This window comes from Syngnathoides biaculeatus, chromosome 2 (genome assembly GCF_019802595.1).
Source record: "Syngnathoides biaculeatus isolate LvHL_M chromosome 2, ASM1980259v1, whole genome shotgun sequence".
In the NCBI taxonomy this organism is placed as follows: Eukaryota; Metazoa; Chordata; class Actinopteri; order Syngnathiformes; family Syngnathidae; genus Syngnathoides; species Syngnathoides biaculeatus.
In genome coordinates, this window is record NC_084641.1 from 23004442 (window position 1) to 23024172 (window position 19731).

Genomic DNA, 19731 nt, shown 5'->3' on the forward strand with positions numbered 1-19731 from the left:
CCGGGTTCAAACTGAACTTTTTGAAGTAAAAAGTATGGTCTGTTCAAATTACTCTCACAAGTACAAATTATCCCAAACGTTACTTGTATGAAAATGTGATAAGAGTAAATATGTTCAAACCATATTGTTTTTGGAAAAATAACACAAAATAATCAAAAAAATAACATCCTAACCATCTCTGGATTCACTTTACAGAGTCTTCAAGATCTCTGGTCTTCAGATGGCTGTGATTAAACACAAATGGGATGAATCATTTCTGTGTATTTTCCTGTAAACCCAGCAAAATTATAAAACACCTGAACAACAATAGGCAGTCTTGTTTGTTCATTTCTCTTGACATATTTTACAAGAAACACAGAGCAAACATTACAAACTACAAACTCTTCCAATATGAAAAATACTGCGCGTGTAATTCACCACTTTTGGTTCTTCATAGTAGTGATGAAAGTCCTCCGGATTTTCACGGAATTTTTACATTTTCATGAAAATTGCTCCGGAAAATTGAGGAAAAATGCCGAAAATTAATCCGGATATGTGTTGACAACATCGGCCGAACATGCGTTTGAGTTGGTTGTTTTGCTTTCACGAGCGTAGCCATGTTGATGCACTAACAAGAGTAAGAGTAACGCCCCTCCACTCGCATTCTCTCGAGACGTCGCTTATTTTGTGTGGTCTTGACATTAATTTACGTGTTTATTTCATAAACGTTTTAAACCAAACAAGCCTGCTCCAACCGGTAGTCATCCGGAAACAGGAAATGCAAGTTAACCGTATTGAGCATGTACGGAGCAAGTACGAAAGTGCATGTTCAAAACTGCTTCACGTAATGCGAGTGCATTTACGTCGAAAGTCATCAACATCATGAGCCATGTCAAAGGAAATTGAGTTAATTGAAGTAAACTTTCAGCATTTTCAAAACATTGCGAGTATAGACCGTTCGTGTTTATTCCTTGTCACGGCAGTGCATTTAACTTGTCTTCAGATCAAGTTTGGCAGGTCAATTGATTGATTATTGATGAAAAATTTTAAATACCGTTTTGTATCATGTTCGACTAATATCAGTTGAAATTGGAAATTATTATTTCTGAGTTTGAAATTTTAGTTTTCTATTTTAGTTATGTATTTGCTTATTTTATTTTTAATTTAGAGTCATGTTATGTTATATTAATCCAATACGTTATCTTAAGGCCATCCCTAATCACATACGCAACTTTATCTGCCAGCATGACTGACCACATCCGTACATTTTTCAAATGCGAGTGACTGTGTGTGTGTGTGTGTATATATATATATATATATATATATATATATATATATATTAAAGGTAACTGATTATACTATTAGTATTACTAGATCTATATCTAAGATAGTGAGCAATGTGGTCGAGTGTATCAGTACAACGCGACGTAACAAGTTTGAGACTTAAACGTTAATAGTAATTACTACAGATCAACTTCTTTAACATGTTTTGCTGTACAGTGTAGAAATTCTAGGATATATTTTCGTGTATATTCTATACTATAATGTGGGGGAAAGGACAATTTTAGATGTCTTTTTACTGAATAGTTCACTGAATTCATTTGTCTTGAGATAAGATGTCATATTTTAAGCATATTTTAATGACAAATGTGATTTTGGGGAGCAAAAAAATTTGGGGTTGGCCCTTGGGGAACTTCTGCCTAATTTTTTGGGGGCTCAGGACTTAGAAATTTTACTTTCAATTTTTGTCTGAATTTTCTTCACAGATATCACAAGAATGCACCACAGCCATCCATTTTTTTTTTAAATTTCCCAGGGGGGAAATGCCCCCGGGCCCCCTAGTTTTAATTTTCACAAAAATTTTCACGAAAGTCAACTTTCATCTCTAATAGTAAACTACTGATAGATGCGTGACAAAGTACAGCTTTGCACCAACAGAATAGAGCAAATACAGATCAAACATTTCCGATGGCAAAAAGCCAAAATCTTGAAATAATACACTAGGTGTTATGGATGCTATTAAGATAAATTATATTGAGTAAAGGTAAGTAAGTACGTTTCTTTCGGCTTGTCCCGTTAGGGGTCACCACAGCGTCATGTTTGCAAAATGTGTATTACAGCTCAATACACAAGTAACGTAATTTCACGTGTATAATGCCCACCCATGTACAGTATAATAAATAGTCACCCCCGAAGTTACCCTCAAAATCCTTGAAAAGTCTTCGACCTATGTATAATGCATTTTTATATTGTGTGATTTTGCTTCTACCCATATGAACAAACATGAAATATCTGTACTTCGTTAGTTTTTTAAAGGATCATTCTGAACAAAGCACTTTATTTGAACACATAATACTTTATTTACTAGCTCTTATTTTGAAACTCACAGCACCACTTTTATTTTTTAAATGAGAAAACACAGATGTGGTCATATGTTTGATTACTGAGTCAGAATTTTTAAGATGGGTCCAATTTTCTCAAACAAACACGAATGGCCAAAACATTTAATTTTATTGTAATGCCCTTCAAATTAAACTGTCATTTCAGAAAAATAATTCATCCATCTATTTTCTGAGCCACTTATCCTCACACGGGTCGCAGGAGTACTGGAGCCTATCCCAGCTATCTTCAGGCAGGAGGCGGGGAACAACCTGAACTGGTTGCCAGCCAATCACAGGGCACATAGAGACAAACAAATGATCACACAATCTTCCCTGAGGGCAATTTAGGTTTTTAGCTATTTAGAGTTTCTAATTAATGAATGGTTTTAGGATGTTGGAGGAAACCGGAGTGCACGAAGAAAAGCCATACAGGCACAGGAAGAACATGCAAAATCCACACAGGTTGGGCTGACATTGGAACCCCAGTTTTCAGAACTGTGAGGCTAACCAGATACTCCACCGTGCCACCCACAAAAAAAAACATTACACAAAATATAACCATAAAGACATTATTGATGATGGTTTTTAAGTCATCAGTCATAGGTCATAAAACAATGTCACAAATTCTGACAGCATCTGTAAATTTATGAGCACAACTGTACATGTATGCAGTCATACGCACCCGTCACATTGGAATGAAAGTGTAGGCGACTCCATTTTTACAACCACTAAGTGGCAGTGGCATATTAGAATGAAAGTGTACACCTTTCTTATAATCTCTAGGTGGCGGAGGCATCCATTTATTAAATGGGATTTTTTTTTTCCTCCATTTGCCCTTATATGTATGTATAAAATGCCCTACTGAGCTTTGACAATTTTTTTTTTTTTTTTGGGCGGGGGGGGGGATTGCATTATACACAAGAAATTTTGGTAAATTGCATTCAATGAGAATACTGTCATGTCAAAACCTTAATTTAGTTACGTATTAGGTAATCTTTAAAAAAATGCAATATTTAATGAATTTATAATATACAGATATAAACAAGAATATTATGTACAAAACAATCGTGCAAAAAATGAAAAGTGTTTTTTGTGTAGAAATTAGGCAGGAATTTGCCCTCTGATATGTATTTTCTCTAGTGTTGAATGAATCTATATAATCTATGAGCGCTAAAAATACATAGTCTTTTCTAGCATATTCTAATTCATTGAGATGTGCTGTACTTGTATTTGAAGAAACATTTATGGTATAATATTTGTTCTGACGGATATAAAAAGAAATAAAAAGCCAGTGTCACACTACGAAAGCCTGAAAGTTCCCAGTGCTCACTTCTCCAATGTCCTTTCATTTACCAAAGGTCAAAAGCTCCCCGGAGGGAGATTCTTGCAAAAGCTAAAAAATGTTTTCCTGTGAGGTAAGAGAGTTTGCTGTATTTCACCTGAATTGTTATTATTTGCAAAATAAGAGGTTCATTTCATGATACGACAACACCTCTGATAGGTTTCCCATCCAACTAGTTGATGCATCTTAAGGCGAATATAAGAAGGGAGACCAGGAAGAGGCTCAAGGAAACTTTTGATGCGTTGTTCTTCAGCAGGACCTCGATGGGGTAATGGTCACTGACTTTTAGTGCCTGAGCAGAAAAAAGAAAGAAAAAAACAAAATCCCACTTCAGAACTAATATGTTGTGTGAGGCATTGTTTGCTTGTGTGCCCCGTGATTGGCTGGCAACAATTTCAGGGTTTGCCTCTCGCCAAAACTCGCCTGGGATAGGTTGCAGCACAACCACAATGAGGAGAATCACAAAACAAAATGGATGAATTGACATTATTAATGTCATCCATCCATCCATTTTCTTTGCTGCATATCCTCACAGGGGTCGTGGGAGTGCTGGAGCCTATCCCAGCTGTCAACAGGCAGGAGGCGGGGTACATCCTGAACTGGTTGCCAGCCAATCGCAGGGCACATGCAGACATACAGCTGCACTCACAATCACACCTAGGGGCAATTTTAGAGCGTCTAATTAATGTTCCATGTTTTAGGGAAGTGGGAGGAAACCGGAGTGCCCGGAGGAAACCCGCGGAGGCACAGGAGAACATGCAAACTACACACAGGTAGGTCCGGGATCGAACCCAGGTCTTCAGAACTGTGAGGCCAACACTTTAACAGCTGATCCACCGAGCCACCATTATGAGTGTCATAAATGCATTTTATAACAATTGTCCCTGTTCAGGGTAACATGTCAGTGAGTGAGTAGCACAGGTGACTTTGGCTGAGGCGTGGAGTACACCCCGGACTGGTCGCCAGTCAATCAATGGACACATGTTGATAAACAACCGTTCCAAACAAGTTGTAATACCCAGGCAAAACCCACATCAAGCACTCCCTAATAATATACATTTTCTAGTTTCAGTTAAACGTGTATAAAATTAGATTTCAATATACAAGTGGGCGGCACGGTGGGTCAGCTGGTGAAAAGTTGCCCTCACAGTTCTGAGGTCCCGGGTTCGATCCCGGCCTCGCCTGTGTGATTTTGCATGTTCTCCCCGTGCCTGCGTGGGTTTTTTCCGGGCACTCCGGTTTCCACGCACAACCCAAAAACATGCAAGATTAATTGGACGCTCTAAATTGCCCCTAGGTGTGATAGTGAGTGCGGCTGTTCTCTGTCTCCATGTGCCCTGCGATTGGCTGGCGACCGGTTCAGGGTGTATCCTGCCTCCTGCCCGTCGACAGCTGGGAGAGGCTCCAGCACTCCCCGTGACCCTCGTGAGGATAAGCAGCAAAAGAAAAATGCATGGATGTACTGCAAGTGAAATGTGATTGTTGGAACATGGAGCCAATTACCTGTTCCTCTGTCAGCTGATATGCCGTTTGAAAGTCGAATGGCTTGGCCGAAAAGGGTACAACTGCGTTGGAAAACACATCACCGTGCACCACAATCCTGGGCAAGCACAAAGGAACATGAATTTATTTAACGGGGATAACATTTTTTTAAGCGCAATCATAAATCTCGTATGTTCCCCAAAATAAAATAGTTATATACTATAAAGCGAATGGTTTCGGTTTTACTATTTTTCTAAATGCAAGAATTGTAAGGTTTGAACTTTTACATGTACAGCAGTACTTTGTTGTGACTCATTTACACAAAAAATGTTAAGACTTAGTTGAATGTAAAACAACAAAATACACAATTAACTTTGTCACAGTACGAAGGAGCTGTTTTTTTAAAAATTAATTTGATTATTATTTTAAACCTTGCAGAATGGTGGATCTGTATGGCTTTGTGCTAAAACATTTTTGCTTTGCAACAGGGATGTTTGAAATACTCTTGTGTGTATATATATATATATATATATATATATATATATATCCATACACTGATGTTTATTGATAATGCAGCTGGACAGAAAAGAATTTTAGGGGACAAAACAAGAGGGACAGAGTGGGCAAAGGAAAAAAAATAATTAAAATTAATTTCCGACCTCCCCATGTAAATAGAAAACCAATTCCAATTAAGGTGGGGAATTGTCTTAAACATAGATAAAAACAGAATATAAGGATTTGTAAATCATGTTCAACCTATATGTAATTGAATACAACACAAAGACAATATATTTAATGCTTAAAGTATTGATTGTTTTTAGAAAATAACCATTACATTACAATTTTTATCCCTGCAACACATTCCAAAAAAGCTGGGACAGCTGTTCAACAGTCCGGGGTCTCAGCTGTTGCAGTTTACGCTTCGTAATGCACCAACATTTTCAATGAGAGACAGGTCTGGACTGCAGGCAGGCCAATCTAGCACCCGCACTCTTTTACTACAAAGCCATGCTGTGCATGTGGTTTGGCATTATCTCTGTGAAATAAGCAGTTGCATCCATGAAAAAGACGTTGCTTGGATGGCAGCATATGTTTCTCCAAAATCTGTATGTAGTTTTCAGCATTAATGGTCCCTTCCCAGATGTGTAAATTATCCGTGCCATTGGCACTAGCACAGCCATATACCTCATCATTGCAAATCATTTTTATTTATGTTCAACACGATGGCACTTCATTGGAATTGGGTTTGTACGTATTTGAATAACTTCCATTTTATTCATTATTATTAAAGTCAAATCATTACTCAGCTTAAGGGTAAGAGGCACTAAGTTTTTTATTTCTTCTTACACCCAATGATCATGTACTGTACATTGGTATCAAAAGGAAAAAAAATCTACTGCTGGCTTCGATTTGTTTAGTTGTGTTTTGCTTAGTTTTTTTTGTCTTGGATTATTTTTAAAATATATTTTATTGTATACTGTATATCAACTAGTCATGTGTTGAACGGTTGGTGTGTGTTCAGTAAAGTTCTTTAAAAAAGATTACCTATCATAGGCGCAGGAAGTGCTCGCTCGGACAGTTGTGTCCGTCTTCTCTGGCAACAACCAGAAGAGACTGTTGTCTCTAAACAAGCGCAATTTATCGCGGCTCCTCTTGGAAAGGTAGGAACAATCAGCATTGAAGTCTCCAAGAAGCATCACATTCTGTTATAAGGACAAAAAATAATTCTACAATTATGGTGCAATAATTATATACACTTGTAACTGTGGCATACAGACAGAGGGACCTATGTGTGCCTGTATGCAAATAAATCGTTTAAAAAAGTATACATTGTGATTTCTGGATTTTTCTTTTAAGACTATATCTCTCACAGTGGACAAGCACCTTCGATGACAATTTCAGACCCTTCCGTGATTTCTAAGTGGGAGAACTTGCAATATAGCAGGGTGTTCGAATACTTATTTTCTCCACTGTATTTTCAAAACTTAAGCAATGGTGCTGTTGTAAATTCTCCATTGGTATGAATGTGAGAATGGAATCGTTATTTATCTATGTGTACCAGTTGATTCGCTGTCGACCACTCCAGGGTGTGACCCACCGATCAGACAGTAATCTGTCGTAACCTCCAGCTCATCTACAAACCTATCAAGTGTTCCACCGTGCCGCCGTTATTAATGTCATTAATGCATAATTCTCTTTTTACTGACGTCAACTCGTTGCCAATTAAGCCACATTGTGCGACAATGGAAAGATTTTGTGTTTACTTCAGAATCGGGAGGTTCTGAGTTTGCGACGGAGTTCTATTCCTCGAGCGGACATGTAACCAGACTTGGTATGTAAGTCAAAATACGAAGTAGTCGCTCACTTCCCTATCCTATAGAAACTATTTGGAGGATGAACATTTTTAAGCTCGCAACGTACATCAACCAAATGCAAAAAGAGTACAGCAGCAGAATGTTGGTCGGTATGTAGGAAGAGAGACAGTTTTGGAAAGGCAAGGTCAACGTCGTTGTTTTTGTTGTATACTGAAGACATTTGGGTTTCGGATCAAAAGATGAATATGAAATTAAAGTTCAGGATTCGAGCTTTTATTTCATGGTGTTTGCATCTTGATGTGTTAAACAACTCGGGACAGAGCACTTTTTGTTTGAAGCCGCCCACTTTCCAAGTGAATAAAAGTATTGGAACAGACATTATTAAATTAACATAAAGTGAATAAAATTTAACCCATTCATGGGCAGGGTGGCAATTTTTTGCTTTATTGAGATAAAAGTCTCCTAACAGCCCACAATCAAGGAAAAAAAGACTTTTCCGTTTATGGTTAACTTATATGATAACTTTACTAATTTATAATCTCGTCCCAAAGGCCCACAATCAAGGAAAAAAGACTTCTTTTTCGTTTATGGTTAACTTATATGATAACTTTACTCATTTATAATCTCGTCCCAAAAATGGGACGCTGCCCACGACAGTGTACTTGGGTTTTCTTAGTAGATGGTCCCAAAAAACAGAATCACAATCAGATTAAAACACTTAAATATTTTGATATACTGAAGGATATAATGTGTGAAAATCACGATGTCCCAAAATGGGACGCTGCCCACGAAAGGGTTAATATTTGTTGGCATAATTCTTATTTGCAGTAACTGCATCAAGCCTGAGACTCACTGACTTCACCAGACTGTTGCATTCTTCATTTGAAATGCTTTTGCTGGCTTTTACTTCAGCCTCTTTCAATTCTCGTTTGTTTCTGCGGGGTTCTCCCGTCAGTCTCCTATTAAGGAGGTAAAATGTATGCCCTATCGTGATTGACTTAGCCTGTTTATGAACTTCCACATTTTCCCCCGTTGAAGTCCTTTGTTGTGTCGGCAGCATGAAAGAGGACGCTCTAAGAATGGCTAAGTCCATCACCGGAGCTTAACCCAATGGAGTATGCATTTTTACGCTTGAAGAGGAGACTAAAGGGAGAAACCCCCAAGAAACAAACGAGAACTAAAAGAGGCTGCAGTAAAGGCCTGGAAAAGCATTTCAAATGAAGAACTCAAGTATTTGGATGTTTCAGGCAGATGATGTTCAGCAGGCTACATTTGGGTCCTTTGTGGATCTAAGAGAAAAAGGAGGCAGAGCAGCACTGCGAGCTGTTGTGATGTTAATTAATATGATGCAGTTAGATTTCTCTTTCAACTCTTTCAATTGGGAGCAGGAGGTATTTGTGTTCTTTAACCGAGTATGCGTCCATGAAAGATGAGGGGTATTGACTGTCAATTTTGTTCTGCTGCGTTTGGATTAGTGTTTGTTTGATAAATATCTCTTGTCCTTATTAAAGTGCCTTCTTTCTGTATACTGCTCATCACATTAACAGCTTCATCTTAATTTCTTTTTGTGGAGACCACACAACCACACAGGAACTCTTATGAACATAGACATACAAGACACTGCGGTCACGTTAAATCCCTTACTGAAGTGGAACATTACATGGACAAAGTTAATGTGGGCAATATTAGTTGTTCTTGGAAACTGTATGGCTAAATGGGGCTTTATTTGATAGTGTTGGATAAAGTTGAATAGTACCAGCACCTGCCTCCTTATTCTGCCATATCTTGGCTTGACCCATTCTTTGCTGCATCCTGGCCCTGAAGTATTGCTCTGGCCGGCTTGTGTAGGATAAAAATTTGGACTGACCTATTCCAGTCATGAGCCACACACCAGCTATTGACGTAGCCTCCAAAACACCGGTGAAGTCAATGGGTCGCAGGCTTGATGCCTATACCTATTGCAAGTAAGGGTTATGCCAACAAATATGAAATGATATTCACTTCATTCCCATTAACGGCTGCTGAATTTAAAGATCGAGTGGCATACCTATAAACATTCTAAAATAGATATTGTAATAAAAAATACATATAACATTATTCGCTTCAATGTCTATGCGAAAAAATAAATATGAGCGGAGAGCGCATCATCTATGCGCAAAGTTGCGCAAGTCTCGTGCGACATTCAAGTTACTGGGGCAATATTACCCTAGCCATATTGGCTGCATCTTCTGTCCGTGATGTAACACTGGGACATTCGCCATTGAAAACACGCTGTGGCCCCTACTACGGGACGCGCCCCTTCAGAGACGGACGCTCTTTTCGAAGAAGAGAACATCTCACAACTGAGTGAAGTGACCGGGGCAATATTACCCTATCGTTTCGAGCCATATTTAGATGATATGCGGATAAAGGCCAAACCACCTCCCAGCCCAATCCACCTCCGCGCTGCGGTGATAAAAACAACGCCCCCCGCGAGCAACGACAACTCTGTGGCCAAACCGCCTCCTCGTCCGATCCACTTCCTTGCCGGAAATGAGCCACCCCGGCTGAAGCCGTGTCGACAACGCCGGCGGCCGCTCAGACTTGTCAACAAGGCTGGTGGCGATCCACAAGGCCTGCAGAGGCCGTCCTTCAGCGGCTGCTGCACGGAAGCCTTCCGATGCACACATCGACACATTTAGCACCCCTACTTACGGATTACACCCCTCTCCCCCCACTATTATTTTTTTTTAGCAGTTGTATTCACACCTACTTGTCATTTGGAACCCACGAAGCTCTCATCCTTTTCACCTGTGTAATCCATTTTTCACGACGAACCGGAACTTTTGGAAAAGTATGAAAAGCGAATCCATCATCCCGAGTGTTGAGCAATATCCAGCAATTCAACAAGCCGGCATTTTGGCTAACACGAAGGAACAACGAGCTACCTTCCGGCAGGTAAAACCAATAGAAAGAAACGAGTCCGCTTGAGTGCGCTACTGCTCTGTACGTTACTTCCTTCTTCTTCTCGAAAACAAATCCCTCGACAGGATTTTCATGGCAGGTGTTACAAAAAGCTGTATATGTTAAAATCACGCTTTGTGGTGAAAAAAATGGCTGGGTTCATACGGGCTGCTGTATTTTTTTTCATTAATAACATACTAAAAATTGTGCATTTCACGACAGCGGACCTTTAAATATCCATGTTAACATGGAGGCCTGGAAATGAATATTCCAATGCCTTTGCCCAATTGGAAAGTAGGTGGTTTCAAACAAAAGTTGCAGTGTCCTGAGTTGTTTAACACATGGAGATGGAAATCCCATGTAATACATAGTGGAATCCGGAACTTCTGTCTCATATTAATTTTTTGATCTGAAACCTGAATGTCTTCAGTATACTGTACAACAAAAACAAAGGAATTGGCCTTCCCGTGCCAATACTATAGATAGATAGATAGATAGATAGATAAAGATGAGCTTCAACCTCAGTTTTCCACATCCTTTTCACATGTTGCATAACATCATACAGTGCATCAAGCTCCGTGGAGACATTAGCTGGACTGGTATGTTGCGCGATGAGGACAAACTCCTTGATTGCTGAACACACAAGTACAGAGCGGTTGGGGTGTAAGACTAGGGACACGTTTTCTGTATTACAGGTACAGATTTCTACAATGATTTGTTGAGCGGTGAGGGGACACAGACCAGTCTCTGGAGCTTTGAAGCGAACAACGAACGGCTCTCTGGAGAATGCATCAACATTTCCTGGCTTGTTGTCTGGGTACTGATATTGGCCCGTGACCGTCACTCTATCACGCCTGCACATATTATGTTTCTGTGAGATTTGGTACAGTGTGATTTTATTTTGACGTATGAGTGTTTTGCTTACCTGTAGACAAACACGTACTGTTCCTGGTATGTTTCAGACCTGCCCAGCCTTTCACTCGCCACAGCTTTGTACTCGTGATTAAGGTCAGACCTGCAAATAAGTATTGAGAATATATTAACGGACAAGGACAACAAGAGTCAGCGTACTGGTCCAGACATCATTCTGTGTGTGAGAGGGGGTTGGGGTGTGTGTGTGACAGACAGTGAGGTTGAAATCACTTGTTTAGCTGATCAAGCAACTGGGGCATAGCTTTTTGTTTGCTGTCCCTCACTTCCTGAAGCAGACTCACATCGCACCGTGAGAGGATCTGCAAGAGATCGTGAAAGAATAAGTTAACTATGAGCAACGCGCAAATATCAGTACCAAAAATACAGATTATAAGGGCTTTATTTGGTGCAAAATTAAAAGACACTGAGGCCCTTTTTTGTCCAAGTGGGATGTCATACAACAACAATGAACTCATATAAAATCATTTCACATAGATTGAAATATTTCAAACCTTTGTTTTTAATGATTATAGCTTATCCAAAATTCAGTCTTAGAAAATCTGAATATCCTGAAAAAGCTTGATGTTGAAAACTCATGATGTAATAAGTTCATCAACTAATTAACCTAAAACACCTCCAAATGTTTCCTGAGTCTTTAAAATGTCTCAGTCTGTAGGCTAAACAATCAGTAATAAACTCCCCTGACCTTAACCCCATAGAAAAATTACGGGCTGTTGTCAAGATGAAGAGGAGTGACAACAGACCCAACAATGCAGATGACCTGAAGGCAGCTATCAAAGCAACCGGAGCTTCTACTACACCATTATGCACTGCAATAGGCTGTTCGCTCCCATGCCACAGCACAGTGATGGAGTAATAGACCTTTTCGACCTGTCAATCACTCGTACAATACTACCCAATCAGATAGCCGCATTGTCTTAACCCCTGGTTTGACACGCCCCTGCCGCCATGTTGTCCCATAAGGAATACTGGTTGTCAGTAGTGTGCGCTTGGAAAAGTTAATGTTACGAAGAAAATGGTTCTCAGATGTGCTTGGGGAACGTGCAATTCTGATGAAAGATGTCGTGCTAGGTTACAAGGGGCCCGGTTGATTCATTTTCCAGAGCCTAAAACACAGTTGACCAAGTGTCTACGATGGATTACGGCTCGCGGAAGACCGCACGTACAACTAAATGTGGACAATATCAACAAACACAAGGCTGTATGTTCGAAGGTAAGTGAGGGAGAATTATCTTCTCTGAGTTTGATTTAACTATTATCAGTGCTTTATACATTGCAGGAGAACAACTTTTACTTTGTTAACGTATCACTGACCTGCTGAACGAAGTGTCATGTTTTATGCCGAAAAGTCGGGTTAGGGATACGTAAATGCGCCATGTCATGCAAGATTTCCCTATTTGTATCACATCATACTTTTAAGACAGAGCGCTGGGTTCCATTACGAGCCAAGTCCAATGAATACACCCACTCACTTCTAAAGACTACAATGATATTACTCGTGATCTTTCAACGTAAAAAGTACTCACCCTGCTTTATACGCACAGTACGATTCCACTATTTTATCCTCTTGGATTTCAATATGTTTGTAAGGCGTCAAACTTTTTTGCATCGATCGCCAACGTTTCTCTGTAACTCTGACATTGCGTCCTGCTCCATCCAAAATTGGAATTCCGTGTACGTGTCTTTGCTTGAAATAGTTGAGACCTCTCTGTAGAACTCTCTTGGACAAGTCGGACCCATTTGGAAAAAAACATACCGCAATATTGTCTGGAATACGAGGTAGAGAATCGACTTCAAACCTGTTCTGTTCAGTCACCATTTTGGAAGCTTGTGGGACATGGTAACTGTAGCAAAAGGGGTGGGGCTTAAGATCGCCGGTCGGAAAGGTCCATTCATGCAAAAAGGAAGTTCAGCTAAGTATTGATCGCACAGAAATGCAGCATACTATTCAGAAGACTGACGTGTGTCGCTTTTTGGGGGATTTTTGTAATATTGTACTGTATTTTCCAGACGACAAGCTGCTACTTTGTTCCAGCAGTGTGAACCCTGCGGCTAAAATACAGATTTTTTTTCATGATGTTTAAATGCACAACAAAAACTTGTTCAAACACAATGGTTAAAGCATGGTCGTTCCCTGCAAGAGGTTTTTCATCTGGATTTGAAAACACACTTGGGGCTGACGTCACCTCCGTTGGCAACTTATTCCATTTTTTGTGTAGCGTAATCACTAAATGCTACTTCACTATGTTTGCTTTGGACTCTGGGCTCCATTATTAGACCTGAGTCAGTCGATGTCAGAGCCCGACTGGGTTTTGTATCCCGTGAGCATTTCTTTCGTGTATTCAGGAAAGCTGACTGGATGATGAAATCCCTCAAGTCTTTTCAATTTTACGCTGAGAAAGATTCTTAAACTCTTGGACAATTTGCTCACGCAGCTGTCCACGCAGACAAAAAGAAGAACGTTCGTCAGTTTGAACATTTAATATTTTGTCTTTGGTGTTTTTTCAGTTGAATATACGTTGAAAAGAGCTTACCAGTCACTGTGTTCTGTTTTTATAAATAGTGAGGCACAGGTGAAATAGATGAATCTCTTTGAGCCATACGTGCCTTACCTTAGCATACACATCCATGACATCCCGCTTCTTGGCTTTGGACTCCCCAAAATGCTGAAGATTGAAGGAACAGATCCTAAACTCTGAAGCCCCCTGAACGCCAAACGCACCAAGATATGGAATCAGAATGAGGAAGAAGTGCCTCATTGTCGCAGCTGTAATTGAAAACACACAACAGCGATTTATTGACATGTTGAAAACTTTTTACCCGCATTTATTTTCCTGCAGTCACCTGATCTCACCTGTACAATTCTACATAAGAAAAAAGAATTAAGAGAGCTGGAGGAGAGAAAAGTTACTCTTAACCTAAGGAAGCATTTTATTTTCTTAACTCTAACTCGTCTTTATTTCTCTATTTTTTGGGGAGGTCGACGAAAGTTAAAGATCAACAAACTGTTTCAGAGCACATTTTGGTATCAGGAAAAATAAGGGAAATCCCAGTATGCGGAACAAAAAGCAAAACCCTTTTTTTTTTGTAATTGCCACTGTAATTTGTTTCGATAAGTGAAAGGGGGAAAAAAAATTCTTCTGGAATTTCACTTTAAGGCCACATCACCCAAGGCCTAATTTTCACTATTTCACTCTGTATGGAAATTTCTAGACACCCAGCACGAGCCCGTTGCATTTATATTTATACTATTCACTTAATGTTAGTTTGAATTTTTCTCACATTTTTATTTATTTCTCTTTTTAGTATGGCCCTAACACTCCTCCGTATCACAGACAACACTGGCATTTGTATTTTATACACTGTACATACCAGACAGGTGACAATTTCATGGGAGGAACAATAAAATACTTTGGGTGTGTGCCAGCAAGCAAGTTCCCCTATATGGAGCTTTAAAACCTTTAACTTGTGTTATTCTTGCCTTGAGCCTATGCAAAGCACAATTTTGTATTATGTCTCTGTTACATCAACAAAATGTAGACAAACCATACATACAAGTCAGTCATAAGGGTGTGTGGGTCTTCATCATTGTATTTATCTTTGGGCGCAGTACTCGCGGAAGTGTTATTATTAGTTGTCTTAGTCATGGTAAGCCAGATATTAAATATTTTGGGAAAGCCGCATGAGAGTCACTTTAATGATCATTAAATTTGCTTTTAGTACAGAGAACCTCAGAAGGAGCTACATTGTATCTTTGTAGACCTACAGAAAGCCTATGACAGAGTACCAAGAGAGGAACTGTGGCACTGCATGCGCAAGTCTGGTGTGGCGGAGAAATATGTTAGAATAGTACAGGACATGAATGAGGTCAGCAGAACAGCGGCGAGATGTGCCGTACCTGTGTCAGAAGAATTTAAGGTGGAGGTGGGACTGCATCAGGGTTCCGCGCTGAGCCCCTTCCCATTTGCGGTAGTAATGGATAGGGTGACAGACGAGGTTAGACTGGAATCCTCTTGGACCTTGATGTTCGCAGATGATATTGTGATCTGCAGTGAAAGCAAGGAGCAGGCGGAGGAACAATTAGGAAGATGGAGGTATGCACCGGAAAGGAGAGGAATGAAGATTATCTGAAGTAAAACAGAATATATGTGCGTGAATGAGAGGTGCGGAGGAGGAAAAGTGAAGCTCCAGGGAGAAGAGATAGCGAGGGTGGACGACTTCAAATACTTGGGGTCAACAAAACAGAACAATGGTGAGTGTGCTAAGGAAGTGAAGAAACAGGTCCGAGCAGGTTGCAACAGCTGGCGGAAGGTGTCTGGTGTGTTATGTGACAGAAGACTCTCTGCTAGGATGAAGGGCAAAGTTTATAAAATGGTGGTGAGGCCGGCCATGATGTACGGATTAGAGACGGTGGCACCGAAGAGACAACAGGAAGTAGAACTGGAGGTGGCAGAAATGAAGATGTTGAGGTTCTCGCTCGGAGTGAGCAGGTTGGATAGGATTAAAAATGAGCTCATTAGAGACACAACCAAAGCTGGATATTTTGGAGACAAGGTTAGAGAGGGCAGACTTCGATGGTTTAGACAGAGGCGAGAAAATGAGTATGTTGGTAGAAGGGTGCTGAGGATGGAGCTGCCAGGCAAAAGAGCGAGAGGAAGACCAAAGAAAAGGTGGATGGATGTTGTGAGGGAAGTAATGAGGACAGTTGGGGTTAGAGAGGAAGGTGCAAAAATTAGGTTTAGATGGAAAAAAATGACACGCTGTGGTGACCCCTAACGGGACAAGCCGAAAGAAAAAGAAGAAATTTACCTTTGCAAAAAGCAAATATGAGAATCAAACACCTACCAGTTTAAATAATGAAGTCAAAGAAGCAAACAAAAAAGAAACATTTACATGGGTGCTATTGTTTACAGGATTGGCCGTCTTTGGTCTTTGGGAAAAGGGGGGCATTGGAGACAGTATATAGAAAATGGAAAAACGAGCCGCTCGGGTTAGGTTTGCAAAGTCGCACTGGAACTATGGAACAAGAAATTATTGGAACGATAAAAGGATACAGGCTATATTTGTAGTACAAATTTCCACAAGAACTGACCGCTGTTTTTAAAAAAAACAAAAGTGAGCACAAACGTTAACCCACCCCTCTTTTAAACTCTTAATATTTATAAATGTATTATATCTTTCTGAATTTGTCAGTGAAACTGGATCTCATTGGATGGTAAAAGTGTACCTAATGAAGAGGCCAGTAAGTGCACTTTTAATACATAGGTTATAGTTTTAAGGTCATCCGCACGCAGTGGAAAAGCAAATGTAGTTATTGCGGGGAAAATGATTTGTTTATTCCCAGCTGTCCAGTTACATTTTCTAAGCGAGCGTCATATCTTTAAAAAGTATTTCTACATTCATAGATTGAAATCTCTCAACCTGTATACAGCTCAAAAAGACTGTCTCCAGACCAAATGGATCATTTGTTAGCATGTTCAGATGAAATATTGTATTCTATTTACAGCCCCCTCCCCCCAATCTCTTTAACACCCGCAAGCAATCCCATGTGAGATGTTTTCCCGACAGCTCGTGTAAGAAAGTTAGAAACAGCAGCAGCTTACCAGCGTCGCTTGTATTTTTCTGACAGTTTCTTCCTTCGTGACACATGAAACCTGCAGAGCGTGACAGTTTCCTGTGGGTGGGACTTCTTTCTTCTTTCTTCTTTGGTTGGTTCACACATCACACAGCATACTGATTATTTGTGCCAACTGGTAGATTTTCTGCACACTACGCGTGTAAGGGAGGTGACCGACGGTTTTCACTTCACTTTTCCCTTCAATATAAGTCAGTAGGGTAATTCCTTACCAAGAGTTTACAGAAAAACCCTCAGGTTCATGTAAAATGTCTTTATAACATGTTTATTGTTTGAATTGGACATATGATATGATCACTTATTAAATCTCACACATTCGAATACGATACGCTGAGGATATTTTGTTTCTCACGGCCACTTCTGTGAATCCAGAATTTAAACTTGAGAGATCAGAATCAGCTTTAGTAGTAAGTATGTAACGACACACAAGGACTTTGTGTCCGGCAGATGCTCAGCCTCAGATCAGAATATTAATCATACAGCAGGTGTGAAAGCAAAGCAAATGTATTTGTATCGCGCATTTCATACACAAGATAACTCCAAGTGCTTTACACGATTAAAAGCATTTAAATACAAAGAAATAAAACATTTAAAGCGATACAACTAACACAAACAAACATCTGTCAAACCACAAATTAAGTGAGATTTTGTACGATAGCTTGTATTTACGTGATGTAAGGACTTGGGCTTTGGAACTGAAGGATTTTGGTTTGAGTCCTGCTACATCCAAAAAAGGAATGGCAACTAGTTGTCGGGGAGATCCGTGTCAGCTTCCTAGCAACAGTATATTATATTCCCCTTGAGCAAGGCACCAAACTCAGAACCCATCTGCGCATCTGTTGTTGACCCAATACTAGCCTCTCGTACTTGAGTAGCATCTGCACCACTTGCACAATCGACGTTGCCCCAGACTAGCGCATGACCAGTCACTTTAAACTGCACTGGACTATCGCTCTGATGGGCATTTTAATTGCTCTAAATTCTAGAAGACTCTGCATCCTTTGCAGAACTGTAGGAGAAAAACAAAAATGAAAAAAATAACACCGTTAATCATTTTCTGTCAACTGACCGTATGTCGTACCCGGGCGGCTCCAATAGACTGTTTTGGACCACGTGACTACATCCGGGGGAACCTGGCCACGTTGGATGGGTTCACTCCACTGACGCGCCGTTCACTCTATCGCTTTTGCATACAGACCGGAGCTACACAAATATTCGTACGACTGTTAAAAGTGACGCGTGATGGCTAAAAAGACTTTGGAACGTTGTCGGGGCTGATTAGATACTGTTTCAAGAAACCGTTACGACAAGAAGTGCGCTTTGATCGACAATATCGACCCACATGCCTTGGACAAACACAAATGGAACACACAAATGTGGGTGTCGGTAACCTATCCAAACATCGTCAGCTATCTCAAGCGCTTATACCATGGACCAACTAAAGAATTACAAAGGTCTGGAGGCCTATAACCAATTAATCAATGGCTGGGTTTGTGATGCGGCAGTATCCATTGTAAGCAACTGGAGTCTCCACACTGCTAAGATTAGTTTACCCCACAATGCAATTTAAATATGCACCATGTGATTACAGTCAGCGTTGTGTTAAATTATGTTAATTACACCAACAAAAGAGGTGTAGATTATTATTTTGGTTTTTGTACCGAGAGGGGGAGAGATAGAGAGGTTGGAGCGGGACGAGTCCCAAGTGGAGCTCGGTCTCATCGCTTCCTCCACTTCCATGGCTACATTTTTAACTGAAGTCATGAAACAGCTAGCAGTGCGGTAACTCGTTTTTGCAAACTTGCGATAATAAAGCAGAAAATACAGATTTTGGAGGCATGCATTGCATTCACAGACGAGTATTATGTAGGCCCTTAGCCCTAAAGAATACTTCACCTTCACAGAACTTAGTTATTGCAAAGAAGGTGTGAAATTTTAAAAGTCAAAGCCAATAGTTACCAAGAACAAAATGCTCTGAGCAAACTCTGACATAAGGGAATGACTCGGCTGCTAGTGCGGCTCTGCTAATACGAGACAGCCACAGCTGTCGCTGTTTGGTCGATAACAGCTCCGTTTTCTCGCACTGGTTTTTGATCACAGCTGGCAGTCGAAAGAAAGACACTTTACAACGCCCACTTTCGTTGGAGCAACCCCTGACGTAGCAGAGCGCCCCCATTTACACGCCTTTCTGAAATGATTCCTGCTTAGTTACGGTTTACTCTAATTCACCAAACCAAAATGGCGACCGCGTTCTAAACCAGAAGGTGCGTGACGTCTATTACCGGAGACAAATTCCTTGTGTGATGTTTACACTGCATACTTGGGCAGTAACGATGATTTTGAGTCTTGGCCAAAAGCCTGCTCGGATAGGCTCCAGCTAACCGGTGCCAAAAACTTGTTGAGGACAGGCAATAAAAAAAAAAAAAAAAAAAAAAAAAGAAAAAAGAAAGGAAATGAAAAAAACATGACAGCTGTGACATGTATTTTGGTTAGATAAGACGCTGCAGTGGCCAACGGCTGTTGCAATCATAACGACAGACGAACTGACTGAGTGATGTTACATTTCGAAATTCTTGTCCTTACGCACTGGTCAACCAAGGGGGTACGGGACTGACTTCCATGTGTGACACAGAAACCAACCTAAGTACCCCAAAGTTATTGCTGTCTATACCACTGTTTGTGTTTTAATAGCACCTAAACACGGAATATAAATGTTTTCCC

At 40.3% G+C, this 19731-nt stretch overlaps 1 protein-coding gene and 1 long non-coding RNA gene across 7 annotated transcripts in view; one reads left to right on the top strand and one right to left on the bottom strand.

Moving 5' to 3' along the window:
• Positions 1-11590, top strand: part of LOC133512203 (uncharacterized) — a 13181-nt gene extending 1591 nt beyond the window's left edge. The window contains exons 2-6 of one of the 4 annotated variants that reach the window (XR_009798125.1): positions 3719-3775; positions 3862-3970; positions 4404-4475; positions 11138-11325; positions 11405-11590. This is a non-coding gene — a long non-coding RNA (uncharacterized LOC133512203). Of the gene's footprint in view, positions 1-3718; positions 3776-3861; positions 3971-4403; positions 4542-5065; positions 5198-11137; positions 11326-11404 lie in introns of those variants that run through there. The other 3 variants (XR_009798127.1, XR_009798126.1, XR_009798124.1) reach the window with 3 other exon arrangements.
• Positions 195-19418, bottom strand: dnase1l1 (deoxyribonuclease I-like 1). 3 transcript variants are annotated; one of them, XM_061841535.1, is made up of 10 exons: positions 16979-17147; positions 15274-15421; positions 13988-14142; positions 11586-11674; positions 11368-11457; positions 11184-11296; positions 10963-11075; positions 6730-6887; positions 5206-5302; positions 195-3994 (listed from the first exon to the last, which is right to left on the bottom strand). In XM_061841535.1, the coding sequence occupies exons 3-10, from the start codon at positions 14132-14134 to the stop codon at positions 3875-3877; spliced, it is 927 nt and encodes a 308-aa protein (XP_061697519.1). In that variant the 5' UTR covers positions 14135-14142; positions 15274-15421; positions 16979-17147; the 3' UTR covers positions 195-3874. The 3 variants fall into 3 exon arrangements, with proteins under 3 accessions (XP_061697519.1, XP_061697512.1, XP_061697529.1); XM_061841528.1 differs by lacking the exon at positions 195-3994 and having other exon boundaries at positions 5054-5302; positions 16979-19418; XM_061841545.1 differs by lacking the exons at positions 195-3994; positions 15274-15421; positions 16979-17147 and having other exon boundaries at positions 5054-5302; positions 11657-11674; positions 13988-14140.
• Positions 19419-19731: the final 313 nt, after the last annotated feature.